This window comes from Rhinichthys klamathensis, unplaced genomic scaffold (genome assembly GCF_029890125.1).
Source record: "Rhinichthys klamathensis goyatoka isolate OS25496 unplaced genomic scaffold, OSU_Roscu_1.1 h1tg000085l_1, whole genome shotgun sequence".
Lineage (NCBI taxonomy): Eukaryota > Metazoa > Chordata > Actinopteri > Cypriniformes > Leuciscidae > Rhinichthys > Rhinichthys klamathensis.
The window spans coordinates 1,116,776-1,132,500 of NW_026606626.1; the positions used below are offsets into that span (position 1 = coordinate 1,116,776).

General features: G+C 38.0%; 2 protein-coding genes across 2 annotated transcripts in view; one reads left to right on the top strand and one right to left on the bottom strand.

Annotated features, from left to right (window-relative positions):
* The first annotated feature begins 1,542 nt into the window (after positions 1 to 1,542).
* srp14 (signal recognition particle 14) lies at positions 1,543 to 9,978 on the top strand. Its single transcript, XM_056251611.1, has 5 exons — positions 1,543 to 1,688; positions 2,757 to 2,829; positions 7,908 to 8,020; positions 8,997 to 9,029; positions 9,662 to 9,978. Exons 1-5 carry the CDS (start codon positions 1,665 to 1,667, stop codon positions 9,746 to 9,748), a joined length of 330 nt encoding a protein of 109 aa, XP_056107586.1. The 5' UTR covers positions 1,543 to 1,664; the 3' UTR covers positions 9,749 to 9,978.
* A 266-nt stretch (positions 9,979 to 10,244) lies between these two features.
* The window catches only part of xgb (x globin), a 29,749-nt gene continuing 24,268 nt past the window's right edge, over positions 10,245 to 15,725 (bottom strand). Inside the window, exon 5 of the mRNA XM_056251607.1 lies at positions 10,245 to 10,558. Coding sequence (XP_056107582.1) covers positions 10,436 to 10,558 — 123 coding nt within the window. The 3' untranslated portion in view covers positions 10,245 to 10,435. The remainder of the gene's footprint in view (positions 10,559 to 15,725) is intronic.

The window sequence follows — 15,725 nt, forward strand, 5'->3', positions numbered from 1 at the left end:
TTAAAGGCACTATATGAAATAAACTTATATTATAATTACTTATATAAAATGTGTATATATGTTAGTAGGTCTATACTGTGTGTATGTATGTAGCCTACGGTATGTGTGTATATATACACTCACCGGCCACTTTATTAGGTACACCTGTCCAACTGCTCGTTAACACTTAATTTCTAAGCAGCCAATCACATGGCGGCAACTCAGTGCATGTAGACATGGTCAAGACAATCTCCTGCAGTTCAAACCGAGCATCAGTATGGGGAAGAAAGTTGATTTGAGTGACTTTGAACGTGGCATGATTGTTGGTGCCAGAAGGGCTGGTCTGAGTATTTCAGAAACTGCTAATCTACTGGGATTTTCACGCACAACCATCTCTAGGGTTTACAGAGAATGGTCCGAAAAAGAAAAAACATCCAGTGAGCGGCAGTTCTGTGGGCGGAAATGCCTTGTTGATGCCAGAGGTCAGAGGAGAATGGCCAGACTGGTTCGAGCTGATAGAAGGGCAACAGTGACTGAAATAACCACTCGTTACAACCGAGGTATGCAACAAAGCATTTGTGAAGCCACAACACGCACAACCTTGAGGCGGATGGGCTACAACAGCAGAAGACTCCACCGGGTACCACTCATCTCCACTACAAATAGGAAAAAGAGGCTACAATTTGCAAGAGCTCACCAAAATTGAACAGTTGAAGACTGGAAAAATGTTGCCTGGTCTGATGAGTCTCGATTTCTGTTGAGACATTCAGATGTTAGAGTCAGAATTTGGCGTAAACAGAATGAGAACATGGAACCATCATGCCTTGTTACCACTGTGCAGGCTGGTGGTGGTGGTGTAATGGTGTGGGGGATGTTTTCCTGGCACACTTTAGGCCCCTTAGTGCCAATTGGGCATCGTTTAAATGCCACGGCCTACCTGAGCATTGTTTCTGACCATGTCCATCCCTTTATGGCCACCATGTACCCATCCTCTGATGGCTACTTCCACCATGTCACAAAGCTCTAATCATTTCAAATTGGTTTCTTGAACATGACAATGAGTTCACTGTACTAAAATGGCCTCCACAGTCACCAGATCTCAACCCAATAGAGCATCTTTGGGATGTGGTGGAACGGGAGATTCGCATCATGGATGTGCAGCCGACAAATCTGCGGCAACTGTGTGATGCCATCATGTCAATATGGACCAAACTCCCTGAGGAATGCTTCCAGCACCTTGTTGAATCTATGCCACGAAGAATTGAGGCAGTTCTGAAGGCAAAAGGGGGTCCAACCCGTTACTAGCATGGGGTACCTAATAAAGTGGCCGGTGAGTGTATTTTGGCGGGAATCCCGATGGTAATGACCGTTAAATCGCGTCGTCACAGTCTGTTTGCAAAGGGTCCGTTGAGTGCAAAGTGTCCAACATTACAAACATTTTTTTCCGGTTAATTAACTCCAAATAGCTCATTTAGCATAAACACAAGAGTTTACTACAGGAAAAGCAAAGTAAATCATCCTGTAGCGATGTGGATCTGGCGCCGCTAGAGGGCGGTAGTGACGTCATGTGATTGTGCTTCGCGCGCAGGAAGAAGAAGCGCGCGAAGGGGCGGAGCTTCAGTGCAGCTGAGCGACGTGTTCTAATCATCAAACTGTCTGTTAGCAGTTCATTCATCACTGAAGATATGGTGTTATTAGAAAACGACGCGGTAAGATCACTTTATATCTCATATTCTGCGGTTATCAGTTGATAATACGCTCGTACTGTACAAGAGATTCAGAGTTTTCGTGTTTAATCGGACGCCGTCGAGTTCAAACGTGTTAGCAAGCTAAAGCACAAACTCTTCACACTGGATTCTGCTGCTGTAATGTCGACAAACTCATTCCTTTGGCTTATTTCAGGCTCGTTTTAAAGTATTCATGCGTTTAATTATTATAAACGATGTTAAAGTAAGTCAACTAATGCCTTCTGGACCCCTCATAGACGCTTCTGCTTCGTTTTAATAGGACAAATCAAAGTAATTCGTTCGGTTTATTATCATAATAAAGTATAAATGTGATTAATTACCTGATAAAGAGATATTAAAATTAATGAGCAACTTGGAAACTTGACCTACAGCTGTACAGGAGCTGAACATACGTTACATGCATTACAGTGTGTTCACATAAGGTCGGAGATATATGTGTGTGTTTAAATAAGTAAAACTAAATGTCATAATTGAAAAATAAAGGCATATGACTTCATAAATCAAACATAAAATTTAATCTTTATTTTGGTATTACTATTATAGTTATAATTGTATTAATAGTATACTATGCCATTTATTTATTTTCTGTAATACTTTTTACTCGTTATTTTATATTCATGCATTGATTTATTTTTTGTTTATTTCCATAATTGCCACATTTATTTATTTCAACAATTGTTTATAAATTTTTTTTTTATTATTAATTCTTATAATGCCATTGGTTGAGTTAAAGTAGCTTATGTATATTTCTCTCAGCATATTCAGTCGGGTTATGAAGCCATTTTACTGAAAAAACAAAACAAGTACTTGTTAGAAGTGTTTGTTGTGACACATTACAGTGTTTAATGAACTACATGCACTAATTATGTTTTGAAGAGCAGCACTCATTCACTTTTATTAACATTTAATTGTGGAGCATGTCAGATATGTGAGTATTTTTCAGCATTAACAGTATTGAGATGTGTGTGTGTGTGTGTGTGTGTGTGTGTGTGTGTGTGTGTGTGTGTGTGTGTGTGTGTTTCTCTGCAGTTCCTCACTGAACTCACGCGTCTGTTCCAGAAGTGCAGGACCAGCGGCAGCGTCGTCATCACACTGAAGAAGTGTACGTCACACACACACATCTCACGTCACACACACACATCTCACGCACTACTGTTCTTTATACTCTAGTGGAGTTTTTTAATGTTTTAAATTAGAATTATTAAAAGTGAAAATTGTAATGAAACTAAAATTTTAAATAATCTGAAATTAAAAAATTATAATGATAACCATTAAAATGAAACTTGAATATAAAAACAATAGCAAAAGTTTTTCATGTAATATTTGTATTGTATTTTTATTTCGACTTTAATTGGTTTTGTTAAAGGGATACTCCACCGTTTTTTCATATACTACAGGGCTGGTGAATGCTTGATTCTGATTGGTTGAGAAACGTTCTAAGGTGTGCAATTATTTTCAGGGAAAGGCACGGCTAAAGTAGTTCCAGGCAAGTTTGACCGCATTACAGTTCCATATCACTGCGCGTAGTTAACTGTAATAACGGAAAATAGGATACAATTCATAACAAGAAAAACATGCAGCCCATGCGCTTGATCTGCAATTTTCGATGTCTAACTTCACAATCAATGGACACATGCAGTTTAATTTTAATGAATAAAGTATATAGCCCTATATAGTCAATAGAAAATTAAACTGAATAGGCCTATAAATAATTGATAGTCCTGCTGCACGGGTTTTCGTAATTATTGCAGATAATAGGCTATAACAAATTAATAATTATTGATAGGCCTATACTTGTTAATAGGACTTTGTTTTATTTATTACTGTCAATATTAGGGAAAAAAACATGAACGAACTAATTAAAATGAATTTAATTAATAAATAATAACATTGAAGCACATGCTTCTCTCTCTCTCTCTAATAACTGCATTAATAACTGCATAAAGCCGGGGACACACTTATTGTAAGGCCGGTTATGATGTAATTTGATACTTTGTTATGATTGATCATGCACGCGTGTTCAGCGCGTTCAGTTTAAAATCTTCTGCAGTCGATGGAAACAGTCAGAGAGTGTTTCAGCCAGTCGTTAAGTGTGTCCATCATTAGTCTGCTATCAGTGGCTCAAACCTCCGTTACTAACTCTAAAATGACATTTTGAAATTAGCAACGGAGGCATGGGATTAGATGCGCAAGAAATTAGTCCTTCATACAAGAACGTTTTAATGACAAAAACTTCACAAACGTCTTGAAATACATCATTTAAACAATGTTTCGGGGTGTGGTAACTGTAGTATAAGCGGAATAATTGACGACAGACTGTTGAATTATTAGAAAAATAATGCACACCCGAGGTGTAACGGCCACTCCGCTTCACCGTCGTGACCGCATTACCACCTCGGGTGTGCATTATTTTTCTAATAATTCAACAGTCTGTCGTCAATTATTCCTTACATATTAAACTGTTATTCCCTTTACTAAGACGAGTTTATGCACACCTCTGTCTCAGTGCGTGCGCTCAATCGCTCTGGCGCGCGAGACACTTTGAACGCACTTAGCTTAGCCCAGTTCATTCATTACGGGCCAAGCAGAGAAGCGACCAAACACCTCCACGTTTTCCCTATTTAAATACAGTTACTCGAGTAGTGTAACTCAACCAAGAACGGTGGCACAAAATAAAACATTGCGCTTTTCTAAGCGTGTAAAGTGGATAACTATAATGTATGGCGGAAGACCACAGCAAGTGCTTGGGAGCACTTCGACTCGGCGCAGTGATATCATCACTCGTGAAAAGTCCTCTCCCTCTCTGGAGTGATGATATCACTGCGCCGAGTCGAAGTGCTCCCAAGCACTTGCTGTGGTCTTCCGCCATACATTATAGTTATCCACTTTACACGCTTAGAAAAGCGCAATGTTTTATTTTGTGCCACCGTTCTTGGTCGAGTTACACAACTCGAGTAACTGTATTTAAATAGGGAAAACGTGGAGGTGTTTGGTCACTTCTCTGCTTGGCCCGTATTGAATGAACTGGGCTAAGCTAAGTGCGTTCGAAGTGTCTCGCGCGCCAGAGCGATTGAGCGCACGCACTGAGACAGAGGTGTGCAAAAACTCGTCTTAGTAAAGGGAATAACAGTTTAATATGAAAAACCGGTGGAATATCCCTTTAATGATAACAACAGCCCAGGATGATAATGCGTTGACATTAGGCATGTGCCGGTATCAAATTTTCCTGCTGCGATTAATTGATTGAGCTTTTATCACGGTATACGGTATTATCACGATAATTTAATTGCACAAGAGAAACAGATGGATTGGGGGTATCTAAAAAAACCAACTTGCATCACTATGTGTAATTGTGATTGTCAAAACATTTGGTAACTAAACAGAATTTTATTAAGTTTAGTGACAACATGTTACAATGTTTACATGGTACAGTTACTGAGGCTACTGTTTGTATTATTGCTTAACACAATTTTCACGATTTCAATTCAATTCTTGGATTTGATTTCAATCTTGATTCAATATTGACTCATTTGGATAAATATTAGGTAGGCTACAGTAGATAGCCTGCATTTAAATTTTTCTCAAGAAAAAATATCTCACATAATGCTGTAAACATACAGAGAGAAATTAAATATAATGCGGTTTTCATTATAATAACAATAATGACACAAGTAAAAATATAATAAATAGGTAATATAGTCCACATATTTAGCAAAATACTCAGCTATTTTTTCTAGTCAACTAACGTGCTGGTCATTAAATGGCTTTCCTGAGGTAAAGGTAACATTCTGTGACATAATTGTTCTCCTGCAGTTTTATTGACCTCTTTCCGTGGTTGAAAAACACTGATTGATCGATATTATGTATACCTTTCGGTAAGTTGTACTGTATCTTTAATAAAAAGTAACAGATGATGCGCGCTACAGTCACGTCACATTTACAAGCGCCAAAACGGTATTTATTGTCTGAATTTTGTAATAAAATGGACAGAACCTAAGCGCTGATATTTTTTTCATATCAAAAGTAACCTGCTCTGTCTAGTCTGTCGGTGTCAGTGTCCTCTTTGCTCCGTGATTTTTCTCTGCGTGAGAAAATGGATGCGTGGCGTGAGAGCGTTTGAAAAGTGTCAATTGCGTGAGTCTCAAGCTGAATGCGTGAGAGTTGGCAGCCCTGCTTTTAGAAGGGGGATAAATCGTCGGCAGCGTTCCTTCTTCCGCCATGCTTCTTCTCCACGTGAGGATTGTTTACATTAGACTAGAGTGCGCACTGCATGCACACAGTGCTTATGTGGGGATTGTTTACATTAGACTAGAGTGCGCACTGCATGCACACAGTGCTTATGTGGGGATTGTTTACATCAGAGTGCGCACGTGTTTTGCGCAGCATATACGCAGTGTTTTTTTTAAGCGGTTGATGCGTGTTCTAAAAATCTACATTCGGATCATCAGTTATTTTTCACGGTATTTTGAAGTGCCCACGATAACAATATCGTGCATATTCATTACCGCGATTTATCGCATTACCGAAAACCGGCACATGTCTAGTTGACATTGTGAGCTCTTCAGTGTTATTGATATTTTAAGTCATGTTTTTTGTTTTTTATTATTTACAGGGTTCCCACGGGTCCTTGAAATCCTTGAGAGTTTGTGAATCAGAATTTTTTTTTCCATATTATTCCCTCCGGTCCGCTAATGTTATTTCACCAACACTTCGTGGCCTTTGCACTAGGGCTGCAACAAACGATTATTTTGATAATCGATTAATCTAACGATTATTAGAACGATTAATCGACTAATCGTCGATTATTTCGCAGACTAATCAGTAAGTTTGGAACGATTATTCAGCTTTTCCAATTAGTTAAAACATTGAGTTATACATATTCTAACTATAATATAAAAAAAGAAAATCACTTCAGCTTTTGAAATAGTTGTTTTAATGAACTTTGAGCCAACTAAACAGGTCATTCTCTTTAAGTTTTCAGATTTCGGTCCAACTCAAATCACACACAAATGCTCTCTAAGCATTGTTTAATAGGCCCACTGCTTTTCTTAGAACTGAAACAGAAAAAGGGACATTTACTTCAGGACACAAAGAATGGTAAAATATTAATCTGCAAACAATTATTATAATTATAAAATTACAATCTTTTTTTACATGACAATTGAGCTGACAGAGACGTTCTCATTCACCTTTTAATTTATAGTATGATAAAGTGACTGCCATGATATTCTTCCTATATCATAGGAAGGATATAACATCTCGTTTTGTAAGTCTTCATGATTATTGAACAAAATACAGGCAAGTGATAAGACTATAATAATACCTAATATACTAATAGTGTTAAAATAATAAAAACAGCCCTGACTCCTAAGCTCGATCAAGCTTTATTCTATACAAAATAAGTCATCACATTACTGTAATTATATTACTATTGATAATATTATTACTATTATTAGTAGTATTGCATTCTCTAATAAAGAGAGATTTGCCGCTGGTTAGTAGGCTAACTTAAGCTCCAGCTGGAGAACACTCACTTCTCACCGGCTCCTCTTTTGCCGGGATGTTTCCTCTTGCACCCCAACATGCATGTTGTGCTCCCGTGAAAATTGCACACGACAGCATTCTTGATTTGAAGTTTTGTGAAACTTTCCCAAACCTAAACCTTGCTAGTTCGGATTCGTTTGCACTGTCATAATTCGCGCTGTTTTCTCTTCTACCGCAATAGCATTTGTAAGGGCTGCACTACACTCTAGCGCTACAGCGCCGTAGCGGTCAAATCGCGGGATTGCAGGCCCTTACATTAGGTCACGTGAGATCAAACGACTACTCGACAACAAAGATATTTGTCGACAAATTTTTATTGTCGAGAACGTCGACTAATCGTTGCAGCCCTACTTTGCACACAAGATTTACGTTAGCTACGCGCGCGAGGTGCTTTGTGTTGTACGTTGCCATGACGTTCACGCGCGCACAAAACAACTACGATGGATCCTCAACGTTTGGTGTTTCGACACTACAAATGTTCCCACATTAAGTGCTTGAATTTGAGGCTATTGGACCTGGAAAGTTCTTGAAAGGTCCTTGAGTTTGATGTTAACCGAGGTGTGGGAACCCTGTTAAATGCTTGTAGAAGAAAACATTAATGTAAATATATGTATAAGTGATGTTGTGTGTCTGCAGACGATGGCAGAACGAAGCCGGTCCCCAGGAAAGGCCATCCGGAGACGTTTGAACCGGCCGACAACAAATGTCTCATCAGAGCTTCAGAGGGCAAGAAGAAAATCAGCACAGTGGTGAGAGGAGGGTGGCATCACGTGTGTGTGTGTGTGTGTGTGTGTGTGCGTGTGAGAGTGTGTTCTCAAATGCAGAAATTCACAAGAATATTTTTAACACGCTTATTCCTTGAACACTGAGTCCATATGGAGGCCCAAACCTGCAGAAGAATGAACAAATAAAAAATATACATTTAATAATAGAAAAATAAAGGCGTATGTCTTGACAAAACAAACACAATTCATTTAAATCAATTTAGTCCTGAATTCATTTTTGTTACTTAATCACAAAATAATCAATAAATGGGTCAAATTATTTGTTCATTTATGTTAATAAATGACCAAATAAATAATCACAAAATAATAAATAAATGGGTCAAATTATTTATTTGTTCATTTTTGTTACTTAATTTTACCTATTTATTTATTATTTTGTGTATATTATATATTATTTTATTATTATATTATATATTATTTATTATTATTAGATATTATTTTTTAAATATTATTTATTTATTAAATAATTTTACCCAATCACAAAATAATAAATAAATGGGTAAAATGATTTATTTGTTCATTTTTGTTACTTAATTGTACCCATTTATTTATTACTTTGTGATTATTTATTTGTACATTTATTGACAAAAATGAACATAAATAATTTTACCCATTTATTTATTATTTTGTGATTATTTATGTTCATTTATTAACAAAAATGAACAAATAAATAATTTTATCCATTTATTATTTTGTGATTTATTTATTTATTTATTTTTTTAATGTATTTATTTCCATATTTCAATATTGCCACATGTATTCATTTCAACAATTGTTTATTTATTTCTAGTCTTTATTCTCATCGTGTCATTGGTTGAATCAGACTCATAAATATTTCAGTGTATAATACAGCAAAATGTTTTCATTTATTCCGTTATCGTTCTTCTCACTCATGAAGTGAAGATGTTTATTCTTTAACCTCGGTTTTAATGTCTTTCAGGTCAGCACCAAAGAAGTCATAAAGTTTCAAATGGTGGGTCGTATTATATTCACAAAGCTTTATTTCTATCATGTTTTGGTGCTTGAAACATCTATATGTTAAATCAGCTCGATATTGACTTGCATTAAAAAAATAATCAGTACTATTTTCCCTCATATCACACACCAGATATCATTTTTCATATTTTTTTCTTACTAGTGTGTGCCGGACACTATAGTTCATATATGTAAGTGAGGAGATCAAAATAAAGTAAACTGTGACATATAACACCCAATAATTCTTCATACAGTGACTACCAGTAACATCTGGGACAAGATATTATCTGGACACTTTGAGCTGATCATGTTTTGCTGAAGTGTGTTTTCTGTAATTGCTAATGCTCTTTTTACACACACACACACAGACTGAACAACATGAAGCATTGCTTGGTCACTGGTTGAGCTAAACTGGTATTATCTAATTGTGAAGTTAAATTTAACAGCTGACAGATATTCAACATAATTCATGTGTGAGAGTCTAACCGAAGGACGGACAAAACCAGTCAAATATCCACTGCTCATATTTTAAACGATAGTGAATAAACTGTGAAATGTTGAAGCTGTCTGAGTAAGTGTTGGGTTGAGTGTGTTTCTGACGGTAACACTGACTGTTCGTTTGTTTCCCAGGCGTATTCGAACTTGTTGCGAGCGCACATGGACGGCCTGAAGAAGAAAGACAAAAAGAGTAAAAGCAAGAAAACTAAAGCCACATAGTGACGGACAGTGTCGGAGTGAAAGACAGGTGTGTACGATTCATTCAACACTGGCCAGTGCCACTCCGCCTTCCCATCAGCCCCGGCGGACGCCAGTGACATCATCAGGAAGTGACTTCAGCAGTGACATCATCGCGAAGAACCTGCCAACGTTTGACATCTGCTGCTCCAAACCTCGGAAACCACATCTGATTCGTCTTGACGTGATTTAATGACCGTTTTCAGTTCGTTAGGGTGTTAATTGGATGCAGATCATGTTGCTCTAGAATATATTAGTTGATATTTCAAGCCATATTTTGATTTAAACCAGTTTTTTTTTTATGATGAGTGAGTGAACCAACATCACGGTCAGTAACTTTCTCCTCGCGTTCAAATGATAATTTCAGTTCTCCACTGTTTATTTTATTGAATTGAAAGCCCATTTATTGAAAGTCATGTTTTTTTTTAAAACATAATCGCCACTTTTTCTTATTTGAGATGAACGAAACCGCCTTAGATTTGCTAATAAATTATTTCTTTTATTGAGTTTGACATCACTAATCATTGTTTCCATCATCGTGAGGAAATCCCAAAGACTCCAGAATCAGAGACGTGAACATTATGTACTGTACAAAAAAAACAAATGAAGAATTGAAATAAATACACTATGTACACAACTAAGCCACATCACGTAAGGTTTCTGAGCCGATCAGATCATCGTGTTCCTCTTGTCTGGTCTCTCTTTGGTGGACGTCAACATGAGGTTGCGTTTGGTTTTCTCTTCTTCCAGATAACCGTCCTTCATGATCCCGGTGACGAACTGGAACAGAGTCTGAGCGGGAGACAGAAGACTGACTTTACTTACATAATCCCACTGTCTTTATACAGCTGAAACTCGAAAAATTACAATATCATGCAAAAGTTAATTTATTTCAGTAATTCATCTTTTAAAGCTGAAACTAATATATTATATAGACTCATTACATGCAAAGTGAGATATTTCAAGCCTTTATTTGTCATAATTTTGATGATTATGGCTTACAGCTTATGAAAACCCCAAATTCAAAATTAGATTATGAAAAGGTTTTCATATCTGTAAGCCATAATCATCAAAATTATGACAAATAAAGGCTTGAAATATCTCACTTTGCATGTAATGAGTCTATATAATATATTAGTTTCACCTTTTAAGTTGAATCTCTGAAATAAATAAACTTTTAAACTATATTCTAATTTTTCGAGTTTCATATAGATTTATTCTTAAATGGCTCCAGTAGTTCATGATTTAAGTAATATTCCTCGCTAAACACATTTGTCATGGAGAATTTACTATAAGAAATGGTTTCAAATGGAAAAAAATGATGGTGATTATTATTTATGACACGAGTTTAGTGTAAACTTTATCTTTTGAACCTGGAAATTCCTTTAACGCTCTGCTTTTAACTGAAACATGTAATCGGAATGGTATGAAATTTGGTAAAGGTTTTTGTATATGAACACAACATCATGGACGTGATTTGAAAAGGTTAAATGGTCCTGGGGGAAATATAGTCACATTTAATGAGCGCATTGGAAATTAATGGGAGACGAGTTTCCTCTAGTGGAAGCGTTCGGTACTGCAGCCGAACACACTCACTGAACGCTCATTATTTGAGATGTCAAGCTCAAATTTGGAACTAGTTTAAATTTATGGCTTTTTTTCTTGCAGATTTAGAGTAAAACATGTTTTTAAAAAATATATATATTTTGTATAAAATTTTAAACTTGTATTTGTGTAAAATTCTGTAACTTTAAAAAAAAAACTTTATTCACTTCAGCAATAATCTGCCAAGTGTCGTCTTTGAAAAGAGATCAAACTTCAGTCTGTCTCTCAAGATTCACAGTTTAAGTTGGAAATTAAATTTTTAGGTCTATGTTCAAAAAGTGAGTGAATGTATTATAAATACAGAGTAAATATAATTTAATACCATAAAATCCCCTAAAAATACAAAATATTAAATAAACTTTATCAAACTAAATTATAGTACATTCATTTAATTGAAATACAATTTTTTGGGGTAATTTTTAAGCGACACGTGAAGAGCTCCAGAGGGTTAAACATCAATCTACAAATCCAATAATGTTTTGTAGCACTACTGTAGACACTCAGAAGGTTTTCAACTTACACTTATTTGTTATTATTGATTACAAAGGCCTTTTTTAACTCACGAATTGAATTGTCCGGCTGTGTTTTCACTGTTATACGGTTTTCTGAAAGAGTTGCTTTTTTGTGAAACTTACTCACATTCAAGTGTTGACAAAAAAAGAATGCATGAATCTAAAATCAAATGAGTTTTGTGGTTTAAAAGCAGAGGCTCTGTTCTTTCTTTTGATGTATTATTGTATGTTCAGACATTCAGACAAAAAATATACAAATTTAGTTAAAATGATCAAAAATGCTGGGAGGCAACTTTAAAAAAAAAATGCTGGAGGGGAAAGAGTTAAACAGACCTGCAAACTCCTCAGAGTAAAAAAGGTGACAGTGTTGCCGGGGGGGGGGGGGGGGGGGGGGGGGGGGTGTTGGGTGCTTGTACAACATTGTACAATTGGGTGCTTGTACAACTGCACCCTATTGGGTGCTTGTACAACATTGTAGCAACTATCCTAGCAACTGAGCAGCAAAGCTGAGCAGTTGCTAGGATAGTTGCTACAATGTTGTACATGATTGCATACGAGCCAACAACAATGTCTTAACGATGTTGTGGAGCTGCAATATGGCTTCTATATGTAAGCAATATGGTTGCTAGGTAGCTTTAAACGGTTGCTAGGGTGTGGTTACACAGTTACATGTTGTTCTGGATGAACACTATACTGTATAAAATTATCATAGGATTGTCAAAGGAGAAAAAAGGCAGTAAAATATAAATGAACCATGATGAGCAATACATTTGTTACTGTATTTATTATTCTTTGTTAATAAAAATACAGCTGTTCGTTGTAAGTTCATATAACATCACAGTGCATTAGGCTAACTAATGTTAACAAATAGAACTTTTAATTGTAATAAGGCTACTAGTAAATAGTGAAATTAACATTACCAAAGATTAATAAATGCTATTTATTTATAAAGATTAAGAAGTGCAGTTTATGAATAGTTAATATTAACTAGTTTGGTGTTATCGATTTGTTATACACCGATTCAGATCTCTTTTGAAGAGAGATGTTGGACAGATCAGTTATTTTAACCATTCATGAAAGTGAATCGGTTCAAATGAGTCATTAGTTCGCGAATCGGACGTGCCATTAGCTGACACACACGGCACGCGTTGTGTGATTATCCTAGCAGATAAGGACTAAAGGACATCGCACAAGATTTGTGTCTACACAGAAAACATTTAATCACTGGATAGGTTTTTTGTTTATTCAAAATGTGGTTTATGTCAGCCGAATGTGCGGAACGCTTTTCAGAGAGGATAGGGCAATTTTAGTAGGCTACAATTCACACCTAGCGGTAATTCAGGAAAAATAATCTCTGAAAATGCTCCACGTGAAACTTTGGTCTTTTGATCTTTTACTATAGTGTCAATTCTCAATAGATTTTGATTAATATGCGCGATGGAGGGAGAGCAAGGCAGTTTGAATACAGTGAGAGTGCGCGCGCGCGACCGGCTCTCTCTATGCTCGTTCTTTCAGCGCCCTGTCACGAGCGCAGCATAACAAAGCGGTAGCTAACGTTAATTGAATCAAGCAAACAACTAGCTGTTGTTTTTGCTCCAAAAAAAAAAAGTTTGATTTACCTCGAATTTCACATAAGATTCCTTCACGTTATGAGTTTCCATCAGACTCGCGTGGTAGTAGCCAGGTGTCTCATCGATTCTGACGCAAGTGCTAAGATTCCGATTGGCCAAGAGAAAAAGTACTAAGATTCCGATTGGCCCAGAGAAATGTCAATTATAAGAAGTATCCAATAATGTTTCGCAATTCTAGCCTGCCTGTATGCAGATGAAGGGCAGCCTACCCCCCCCCCCCCCCCCCCTAAAAAAAAAACTCTCCGGTTCTACGCGATTCACGTGAATGACCCAATTGACCAAAAAAACGGCGATTATCGCCGAAAAGCGACAAGTTTGCAGGTCTGGTTAAAAAATCACTGTTGGATAAAGTAACCTTTGTTGTTTATAATACTATGCATTACAACAAAACAAACTACATCAAATAAATGTCAGTATATAAACATTTCTCATCACCTACATTGAGAAAATGATTGGAAAGCGCTTGCTATCTTTTAAAAAGGTTTTAAAAATGGGAAAATATATTAAGATTTACCAGTGTAAAGTTTTGAATTTGTTGTATTAGACAAGGAAACCTTGTGAGTAGAACGATAAACAATCAGACAACAGCAATGTCAAGTTATCCTTAAGAATTTTTTTTGAAAACCTATGAGTGTTTTGGTAAGGTCACAAATAATGCAACAAAAAAAACAACAACAACCGGAGAGTGTCTAATAAGGGGAGAACTCCCACTCTCAGTAACGTCCGGCTTCTGGCTGCAGTTCCACTCTGGCTCCACATGAGGGCGCTCACAGGACGAGCGCAGAACGATGGAGGTCTATGGAGCGATACCCCTCAAAATACACTTTTCTCACGATATATTTTTTTGTCTAGTAATTTGAATGTTGTATTTGAAACGGGATGCAAATAAATTACACATTGTTCGGTGTTAGATTTTGGAAATAGGCTCATTTTACAACTCCCCCAGAGTTAAACTGTTGAGTTTTACCGTTTTTGAATCCATTCAGCCGATCTCCGGTTCTGGCGGTACCACTTTTAGCATAGCTTAGCATACATCATTGGAGTGGACAAGACCATTAGCATTTCTAAAAAAAAAAATGACCAAAGTGTTTCGCTATTTTTCCTATTTAAAACTTGACTCTTCTGTAGTGACATCGTGCACTAAGACCGACGGAAAATGTAAAGTTGCGATTTTCTAGGCTGATATGGCTAGGAACTAGTGTTGTCAAAAATATCGATATTTCGATAAATATCGATACTGAAATATCTGAACGGTACCAATACTAATTTCCCAAAGTATCGATACTAGCCGAGCAGTCACTTTCACTTCTCTCAAAAGGCGCGTTGACAAACACCACACGTGACGCACTTGTCTCATTCGCTCTGGTTAAATAGCAAAAGTGAAGTGAATGGAAAGATTGCGAGGGCCGCGCCCCCGCGACCGGCTTTGGTTGATTGATAAAGAACACCGCGAGCGGGCATGTCGGAGAATAGCGCGGACACGCGTAAAAAACACACCGCGAGCGGGCATGTCGGAGTCGGAGAATAGCGTGGACACGAGCTACACACCGCGAGCGGGCATGTCGGAGAATAGCGCGGACACGCGAGCGGGCATGTCGGAGTCGGAGAATAGCGCGGACACGCGTAAAAAACACACCGCGAGCGGGCATGTCGGAGTCGGAGAATAGCGTGGACACGAGCTACACACCGCGAGCGGGCATGTCGGAGAATAGCGCGGACACGCGAGCGGGCATGTCGGAGTCGGAGAATAGCGCGGACACGCGTAAAAAACACACCGCGAGCGGGCATGTCGGAGTCGGAGAATAGCGCGGACACGAGCTACACACCGCGAGCGGGCATGTCGGAGTCGGAGAATAGCGCGGACACGAGCTACACACCGCGAGCGGGCATGTCCGGAGAATAGCGCGGACACGAGCTACACACCGCGAGCGGGGCATGTCGGAGTCGGAGAATAGCGCGGACACGAGCTACACACCGCGAGCGGGCATGTCCGGAGAATAGCGCGGACACGAGCTACACACCGCGAGCGGGCATGTCGGAGTCGGAGAATAGCGCGGACACGAGCTACACACCGCGAGCGGGCATGTCCGGAGAATAGCGCGGACACGAGCTACACACCGCGAGCGGGCATGTCGGAGTCGGAGAATAGCGCGGACACGAGCTACACACCGCGAGCGGGCATGTCGGAGTCGGAGAATAGCGCGGACACGA